This window comes from Pagrus pagrus (genome assembly GCF_965226575.1).
Source record: "Pagrus pagrus genome assembly, chromosome: 20".
NCBI lineage: Eukaryota > Metazoa > Chordata > Actinopteri > Spariformes > Sparidae > Pagrus > Pagrus pagrus.
This window is the reverse complement of record NC_140207.1, coordinates 26555705-26565676: the sequence shown is the minus strand read 5'-3', so window position 1 is coordinate 26565676 and position 9972 is coordinate 26555705. Positions and strand designations below refer to the sequence as shown.

General features: G+C 36.2%; 1 protein-coding gene across 3 annotated transcripts in view; it reads left to right on the top strand.

The window, feature by feature from the left end:
- Positions 1-8317, top strand: part of trdmt1 (tRNA aspartic acid methyltransferase 1) — a 21761-nt gene extending 13444 nt beyond the window's left edge. For 2 of the 3 annotated variants that reach the window (XM_084340832.1, XM_084340833.1), the window contains exons 5-11: positions 73-138; positions 421-490; positions 591-650; positions 1646-1971; positions 4092-4149; positions 5308-5437; positions 6899-8317. In XM_084340832.1, coding sequence (XP_084196958.1) covers positions 73-138; positions 421-490; positions 591-650; positions 1646-1971; positions 4092-4149; positions 5308-5437; positions 6899-6999 — 811 coding nt within the window. In that variant the 3' untranslated portion in view covers positions 7000-8317. The remainder of the gene's footprint in view (positions 1-72; positions 139-420; positions 491-590; positions 651-1645; positions 1972-4091; positions 4150-5307; positions 5438-6898) is intronic. The other variant, XM_084340831.1, reaches the window with a different exon arrangement.
- The last annotated feature ends 1655 nt before the right edge of the window (positions 8318-9972 follow it).

The window sequence follows — 9972 nt, the reverse complement described above, 5'->3', positions numbered from 1 at the left end:
ATGTTTGCATTGTTTCTGTCAGTAAACCCTCTCAAACTTTCTTCCCAACTTCATATGATGGTGTGTGGCCAGGCTGAGCAGGCTGCCCCGCTTCATACTGCTGGAGAATGTGAAAGGCTTTGAGAACTCCTCTGCCAGGTAACCACTGAGTCTAATTGTCTCTTAATAGCAGATATTCTACTGTTTTTACTGAAGGTTTCTACTGTTTGACTGTTTTGAGCATATGTCATAAATCTTCAGTTCATGTTGTTAGTTACGCAGTTCATTATGATTATTATTACTACTTGCACTTACTTGTTAACCGGTTGAAAAGTGTCTCTTAAATTATCTGAAGAACTTAGCTGAAATATAATTAATGACTCAGATTTTCATGAGTATTTATGGGTAACTCTGTCCTCATATTATGCATCTATTCTCAAGGGAACATTTGGTGAAAACACTGATGGAATGTGGATACACTATCCAGGAATTCATGGTCTCACCCACAAGTGTAAGAAATACACACTGGATCATTAATTTCATGACATACATCTGTGATTTTGAAGTTATACAGAGTTTTATCTATATCACTATTATCTTCATAAATCCAGGTTGGGATCCCAAATTCAAGACTGCGTTATTACCTGATTGCTAAGATTTCAACAGAAAAGGTAAGGCTTGCTGCAGTAATCCTGGTATCATGAAATGTATCAAAGAATCACTTTACTGCTAGCTCCCAGAATCAACCAAAGCTGGGCTGAAAAAAGCTGGTGTACTTCCCATTTGCAGCCACATGGAGTAGAAGCAACTAACTGGCCCTCCCTGTGCATCTCTTCCTTATAAGATGATCCGATATGCATCTAGATACATGGGTTCAATATGATTCAGGGACGATACATTTTTAACACAGGACGATTTTGTATGATTCAGGGTGATTTGATGTGATACCACGCAACATGATGCAAATAATACAGTTCTTCTAAAATAAGCCTTTCTGTAACAGTGGCAGAACTTGGGTTCCCTGATATACTTCCTAAAAGACCAGGGAACCCCAAGTATTTTTGCTATTGCATTGCATGTCTCGCGCTGAGAGGCCAGCCTGTCTTTGGTCCTGTCCCTGATGCAACTATATGATATGTGATGTGTATATGAAGGAGATGTAATTCATCCACTTAGCGTAGTATTTCCTCACCTGATTGGTTAGCCTAAAGGAGGGGCCCTCGTGTGCAGCCACAATACCCAGTTGGGAAAACCACAACCTGGCTGGAGTATCAAACTTTTCTGGAAAAGCTTTAAATCAATCATACCTGTCTGAATCCATGCTGGGTCTAATGGTTGGAAAATGAGGCAGGTAAAGCCAACAAGCTCCTATCTCTTACATTGAAAAGGAGTGAACTGTGCATGTGCAACTCATAATAAGAGTCTATGGGCAAGGTTTTTTGTACCCTGGGCCGAGGTACGGCATAAATCACTAACTTCTGACAATGTAGAACATTTTTAGTCTACATTTTTATTGCCGATTACACATTTAACTTACTAACAGTACAATATTTAAACTGCTCATTAAGAAATATATGTTAAAACTATTTTCTCAAAGTCTTATTCGATGAAGTTCTACTACTTCTGGGTGTGTACATAAGGCTTTTGACAAAGTATGTCATTTTAGATTTCAGATGCCTTTTCACATCCTGCTGAGAGTGATTCCCTTGAGGAGCCCTCAGTCTTGAGTCCTCAAGAACCGGAAACCTGCCTGCCAGAAGAGGAAATGCATGCGGGTGAAGCCTTGTATAAACTAGAGACAACAATGGATGCCCAGAGGAAAATGAATCAGAACAATGATCTGTCTGTCAGGCAGATCCAAGACTTCTTGGAACCACAGATGGAAGTAAACATGGAACATTATCTCCTTCCTCCTAAAACACTGCTGCGATATGCTCTGATCCTGGACATTGTTCGGCCCACATGCAGGAGGTCTGTCTGCTTTACCAAAGGGTGAGTACAGTATGTCTTCATCTGTCAGAGAGAGAGAGAGAGAGAGAGAGAGAGAGAGAGAGAGAGAGAGAGAGAGAGAGAGAGAGAGAGAGAGAGAGAGAGAGAGAGAGAGAGAGAGAGAGAGAGAGAGAGAGAGAACAATGAATGCTCCCTTTTCAGAAAGCATCTCAGAAACCTGTCAAACAAGAAACATAACGATCCTGAAAACCAAGACCTACGCCATGAATACCACACAGCCCTTAAACAATATAAGAAAATTATCAACCAAAAAAAGACCAAATATACTGAAGATGAATTAATCAAAATTGAAAAGGCAATAGACCAAAATTCTTTTTGGAAAAAAAAAATGTAATTCAACCAAAAATGAAGATAGCATTAAAATTAAAGATGGCAATGTTTGGAAAAACTATTTCTCAAATTTATATCTAAACCCAGAAAACGATGGTTTAAACACACAGCAGATGTCCATAATTGACAAATTAAAATCATTAGAAAATGCAATAAAAGACAACCAAAATGCTTTGGACGGTCTAATTACAATTGAGGAGCTACAAGAAAAACTTGCTGATCTTAAAAATGGAAAAGCTTGTGGCATCGATGGTATCAGGACAGAAATGCTGAAATACAGTAGTAATAAACTTAAACTGGCTATACTAAAATTATTTAACCTAGTGTTAAAAAGTGGAATTTACCCTACAATTTGGAACAAAGGATTGATTACGCCTATCTTTAAAAGTGGAGACAATCTAAATCCTAATAATTATAGAGGCATTTGTGTAAATTCTAATTTAGGGAAACTATTTTGTAGCATACTAAATTCAAGAATACTGTCCTACCTCACTGATAGTAATGTATTAAGTAAATCACAAATTGGCTTTATACCCAAACATAGAACAACAGATCACATATTTACTCTCCATACTATAATCCAAAAACATGTACATCAAAAAAATAAAGGGAAAATATATGCCTGCTATGTAAGCATTTGATTCAATTTGGCACCATGGTCTTTTCTATCAGTTACTCAGAAATGGTATTGGAGGCAAAGTTTATGATCTAATTAAATGGAAATACTCAGAAAATGAGTGTGCTATAAAAATTGAAAAGAAAAGAACTGATTTCTTCAAACAGTGTCGCGGGGTCCATCAAGGTTGTAATATGTCCCCAACACTTTTCAATATATATATTGACCAATTAGCAAAGCTACTTGAAAACTCCCCAGCCCCAGGACTTGACTTGGAGGGGAAAGAAGTCAAGTGTCTGTTTTATGCAGATGACCTCCTACTGTTATCACAAACAGAACAAGGAATGCAAGAATATCTGGACATACTCCATGATTATTGTGTAAATTGGGCAATCAGAGTAAACCTAGATAAAACTAAAATTATAATATTTCAAAAGAAAGCAAGATCACAATCTAGAAAGAATCAGTTTACTAACAAGTTGTCCCGAATACAAAGAAATTAGAGAAGAATTATTTCCCAAATTTAAAGAAAAAATCCCTGACTTCCTCACCCTCCAACAAGACAAGTTAATCCCAATCCTTCTGGGAGAAGACAGCTCTGCTGTAGAACTAGCAGGAGAATATGTCACTGCATGTCACACATTAAGAAATGTTTCAATGTAAAGACTGTAAGACTCATTTATTTCTGTTTATTGATACTATCCTTATTCTCATTATCACTTATTTTATTATTGTTTATTATTTTACACACACACACACACACACACACACACACACACAGAGAGAGAAACATGCACACGAACACACACAATTATTTCCTTATTTTATTTTTCTTAAATTTTACTCTATTTATATATGTATATATTAACTTATGAAGTGTATTTTTGTCCTGTTTAATTGACCCTTTATGCTTTAGCAACATAGTCTATATGACATTCATGCAAATAAAGCAAATTGAATTGAATTGAGAGAGAGAGAGAGAGAGAGAGATATTTGTGTCTACCTCTAATGTCACATCTCAACAGCGTAAATGGTATTTGATGGACTAGTTGACAGTGTATCTCATTTCTGTTGTTTTTCTGTCTGCTTGATGAATCAGCGTTAAAAGGATCAATTAGTAATTCTGTTATTTGATATTCATGTCTTTAACCCATAGCTATGGGAGGTATGTCGAGGGAACTGGCTCGGTGCTGCATTGCTGCATGGAGACAGAGGTAGGCATCAACAAGACTAAGCAGCCGTGGACAATGTCTGAGGTGAACTTATTAATGTGGTTATAGTTGAGTGTGACATGATCCAACTGCTCTCTGACTCATATTCAAGGTAGTGTTGCTGTTCCAATTTTTTAGTTTAGAGATGTTTTGCCAACACATTTTTCAGGTTTTTAAAGCATAAATATACATTTGCAGGTCATTTAGATGTAATACTATATTTTGATACTTTTTGGCTGTTCTTGAATGTGACAACCTTTTGCTGCTTCTCACATAATGTATGAACCGTAATGTGACGATAATACTCACTGACCACAGAACACAGAAAAATATGTAAATGAGAACAACTATATGGTAAATTCAACTGCATTAATACTCTGACTGCAATCACAGAGAGCAGGAGGGAACAGAATACAGGTTTGAAAGACCAGTATGTCATTTTTTAATTTAATGATGTCGTAAAGTAGTGTGGGATCAGGGGAGCTGTTGTCTTCATTGTAAAACAACATTGCTCATGAAATTTTAAAAAACATGCTCCAATCAATAGTGAACAGTAGAGTGGCTAGTTAGCTAGTTCATTTTGCCCTCTTACCTCATTCTCTGATATGTCATCTTCTGTTTCCTGTGTTCCCAGAAGTTTTCGAAACTACAGTTTGAACATTGTAGGAAACATCTAGGATACTGTTATTTTACCAGTTATTTATTAAACATTTTAATGCAAAAATATTGACATATTGATATATCATACATATTATGCTTTTAACAGGCTTTCTTCCTCCCTCCTTCTTTCACTTTTGTTCTCTCTAACTACAAACAAGGAAAAGTTTTCCTGTGTATGTGTGGAGATGAAGTCAGAAACATAGAATTCATGCAGGATCTAGACTAACTTTTTTAGCTTTAGTGCTTCAGACTTTGTTAGTTGGTTGTACCCTTTTCTTTAGACGTACGCATATGCCACCAGTTTGTCCCTTTTCTTAAACCTATTAATGATACAATAATATTATAATACACATTTAATATGTATATGTATAATATAATATTATTCATCATAATCAATATTGTTAATCTGCTTAACTGAGTACTGCCTGTGCTGTCGCAGTAGAGCTTGCACCATATTGCCAAGTGGGTGTTTGTTGAAGGCTTTATTTGTGTGCTCTGCAGGTGGAGAGTGTGTTTAGGGGTCTGGACCAGTACTCTGAAGAGGAGAAACTCCAGAGGCTGTTGAAACTAAAGCTCCGTTATTTTACTCCTAGAGAAGTTGCCAACCTGATGGGTTTTCCAAAAAGCTTCTGTGAGTCAAAAACCTTTATCTCTTCAAGGCCTCTGTCTCTTCTGATTACATACATCTTTCTTTCCCTTGTGTATCCTTCAAAATGCTTGCAACTACCCATGATAAGGGTGCTGCAGCATCCTCTGCTATCAGGCATTTTAAAAAATCAGTTTATAATTAGCGTTTTATCTTGAACGTTGTCTGTCAAGATAGAGCCAAGTTCAATCCAGTCAGCTATAGCTGAAATGGAAAACTATCTTGGAACTGTTACTGTCCACATCAGATAACATTAGTATGGTTCTATTATATATTTTTTTTTGCCCCCTATGGCTTGAGCCATGTGTTTTTGCTGTTATAATGTTATTGGTCTTCTGCAGCACTCTAATTGTTGTGTCCTGGAATTAGCTAGAAACATGAAACTTATATAACTAGATATTAAGTGCTTCCAAAGAAAGAGAACCCATTCGGCCAGATGGTGGCACTATAATCAAGGCTCAAGTCCCACTTAGTGTGCTCTACAAAAAGCCTCTTGGCCCATGAGTGTATGCCTTATAGACCATTTTGAATTTTCTGAAAAAACAGGGTTATCAAAAGTTACATAATGCTCATTGATATTTTATATTTTCTCATTAACATTTAAGTGTTGGAAGAATTTTAAGTTATTCAGACAAAATACCCCTTTTTTGCACATGTGATGTCATCTCCTCAAGCTGTTGGAATGTGGGAGGGGCGAGGCCTTTCCGAAATTGCATTTTTGAGCCTTGACTCTCGCAGTGTCACTGGGAAAAGATGGCACAACATTGAGGGCATAAAATGTTGTATTTGTATTCATAGTTAAAGACAACATGATCTGTGTACAGTTTGTTAAGCACAACAGCATTTAAGGTCATTTCTTTCTGAACATAGTCAGAAGAATTGGAGGAGGCGGGCCTATGTGGACACTGCAGCAGTGTTTGTGTCAATTTCCTGTCAGAGAGAAGAGAGAGCAAGAAAGCGCAGCTGGTATCAGTACTGTGGAAAATGAGTATTGAAACTGTTCCAGATATTCAGTGTCGATATTTATCGATATTTTGATATTGTTAACAACACTAAGTATTTGGCCAATTAGGCTTATATTTCTTGGGAAGCACTTGCTTTTTCAGTTTCATGTTGCTAGCTCATTCCAGCTAACGTCAATTATAGCCACATAATCATATTATTATTATTATTATTATTATTATTATTATTATTATTATTAATAATAATAATAATAATAATAATAATAATAATAATAATATAAACCCAGGTAAACTGATTGGTTCTGCCCCCCCTGCACGGCTTGAGCTATAACAATGGATAGAAAAATTACCCAAATGATGATCAAAATGTTTAAAATAAATGCCAAACTGAGAATGTGAAAGTCTAAATGTGATATTGGCCTTTTTTTTTAATCTTTTCTTTACAAGTGTTTACTTACTTTCTTATTGTTTCTTTCTTTTGCAGCCTTTCCAGAGCACATTCCTACCAAGCATCAATACAAAGTTCTAGGTAACAGCCTTAATGTTGTGGTGGTGGCCAAACTCATACAACAGCTGGTTTCCTAGTATTACTTTCCTGGACACACTGGAGGAGGAAGCCATATTATTTGTCATTGTGGATTATGTTACAGAGGGCTCTCTGACCAATGGCTGTGTTTAAAAATGTAGTCTGTTTTTTCTCGGGATGCTGGAGGGGAGGTTACTTTCTTATGTCTTTCAAACAGTAACCTCTTTTTTGGCTGAGCTTGAATTAAAACATTTTATGAATACAATAATTGATTTTCTGTTACTCAAACTAAACACCTATAGAAGATCCTGTAAAATACTTTTTTTTTTTATAAAGCATATATGCAATGCTTTATTTGGGTGACAGTTAATAAAATTAATCACAATCACCAAGCGTCATATTATGCTTTTAAGTTCATATACAGTATATGTTGAACAGATCCTGCAATACTGGTTAGGAGCTGCAAACTAATAAAACATATCCTACATAAATAGTAACTATTAATGTATTCTTATAGCAATGGATTTCAGTTAAGGTGATAAGGCACATTAAATAGAATGTAAACTAAGAATTAATCCCACCACAAAGACACAGTACAAAATAAAATGTTTAGGTGGATTTACCAAATGCATAGTAGTAATGCACAATGAAAATAATTTCTAATAGTAGTGTGTCACATATAAATAAACTAGTCAGTTGAGTCGAGTTATATAAACGTGTATATTAGTCACATGTTTCTATAAAACATTTATTGCGGGAGAGAGACATATTTATATCCAGGTTAGAATCAAAGGCATTTCAAATTTTCAATATTGAATTAATATCTGACAGTATGGTTTGAATACTGAATAAAATGCCATTAGAACACAATAAACACACTTACTTAAATAATCCTTTTGGGAAAAATATATAATTTGCTCCTTCTTGGTTGGTTTCAGTCATAGCATTTGAGCCTTGAAAGAAAACAACCATTGACATTTAAAAAATAAATAAAGGTGCAAAGGCTGTAACCACAATGGCATAAGCCACAGCCCTCAGGACAGGGCTAAACTAAATTAGAATTATTCCTGGTTTGTTGTTGCTATTGTTGTCAATATCATAACCATTCCTTTCCCAATTTTTTTTTTTTTACTCCTAAATTTGGTACTTAGCATTTGAAGTATAAGAGATGTCAGGTGATTGAATTCAGTTTTAAGATAATGCTTCAAGCTTTAGTCTTGCTGGAGTTAAAAAGTATATCAGTAATTAGAGCACATTCCAACAGTAGGCATCCATGAGAAGAAGTTTTGTTTGAAAACACTAAAAAAAAAAAAAAAAAAAGAGAGAAGAAGAAAAGTACTTTTTTTGTTCTAATGCAAACAACAAAATATTTTTTTAATAAATACATTTTATTAATATGTGCCTGGTCCTCTCATTCTGTTTCCTCACTTAAATATTTCCCATTGACACACTCTTGCTATTTGACCGACTGTTGACATCTCACACAGCTGCAGAAGCACACCCCTATGCCACCTCCCCCTTCCTCTTACTCTACTGCGCTACCTCAGCACACAGTTTCCCGTGAGAGCAACCCCTCAGGCCACTCCTGTCAGTCTCCAACCACTCTTCCTTGCCTTCTCCCCCTGTAACAACCTGCCTCAAGAGCCCATCCTACTGTCATGGAGCTCCTCAACTGTTAACATCCCAATCTTGTTCGAGTGACTGTGGGACAAATACAAATTTTAACAATGTGTTGCTTGGTGAACCATCTCCCCTCCCATTCAGTCAACTTTTTCAAACTGCACATAAGTCATTTCATATTCCTGTCTGTTTAAGTTATTGCTCAACAAATTATTTTAATTTGACACTACAGGGGTAAACCTGAACTAAATGAAAAAGCACCTTTTATAAATTATGCAATTTCTGTGCACAATATTTAATTCTTATATGTAACTGAACCTTGGCAGCTGCTAAATGACTTTTTATCACACTTTAAAAAGCTCACACTGGACTACACTATGTATCAACTGAAGACCTGGTTTCTATGTACAATATCCTTCTCTCAGGCACACTGAACCATCAAATCACGCAGTGTCTCCCTCACCCATTCTGCCCCGTGGTTTACACCAGAACACTGAAAAATTCAGGCTGCTGGTAGACAACCTCTTAGCTGGAAAACTGTCCATGCTTGAGCCTATAAGATCATCTTAAAACTTATAAGGAAGCCCTGAACATAGCAAAGAACATATATTTCTCCATCATTGCAAAAGGTCAAGGAAACCCCAAAGTTCTCTTCCTCACTGTAAATAAGCTACTTCAACTTGCTCGACAATTTCCTCTCACTCCCTATTCCAACCTGTGCACCGACTCCATGGTATTTTTTGTTAACAAAATTACTGCCATCTACCAGCAGCTACACAACAACATGCCCACTAAACCTAATGTTATCACTAACCGCCCTCCTCTCGTGGCTAGCTGTTTCTCTGCCAGCACTACTACGTGCTTTCTTGACTTCATGCCCACCCATCTAGTCAAATCACGTCTCCCTGTGCTCTGACCCAAAGGATTAATGGGTCATCTGATGCCAACTCACCAAGGGCCAAAAATCAAGTTGAAACTTCTGTTAAATTCACAGGACCTTGTAAAATCCTAAAGCTGTACTCCAAATACTTGATAAGTTATCAATTTTTGAGTTTGGCCCTCTGAGCTTAATTTGATTCTTTGTACGTGTATTCCAAAATCTCACCAATCGCTTATTTGTCTTGAAATTCGCCCTGAACATCCAAGAGACCCTAAGGAAACTTAACAACATTCATTTATTGAAATAGTTTTTGCTGAATGGTTACAGTAATCAAATTAATAACAGGGAGTATTTTTTGTTCTTCAAGAACGAAGAATGTCTTTTTCAAAAATCCAAATCTCTACTAGTTTTGACATTCGTGCAACCAAATTTTGGTTCAGTGTAGTATTAATGTAGTTCTATCACAACTAGAAGTTATTTGGTCCTGAATAACAAAATGAGTGCCATAAGTTATCCCAAGAAGGAATATTTT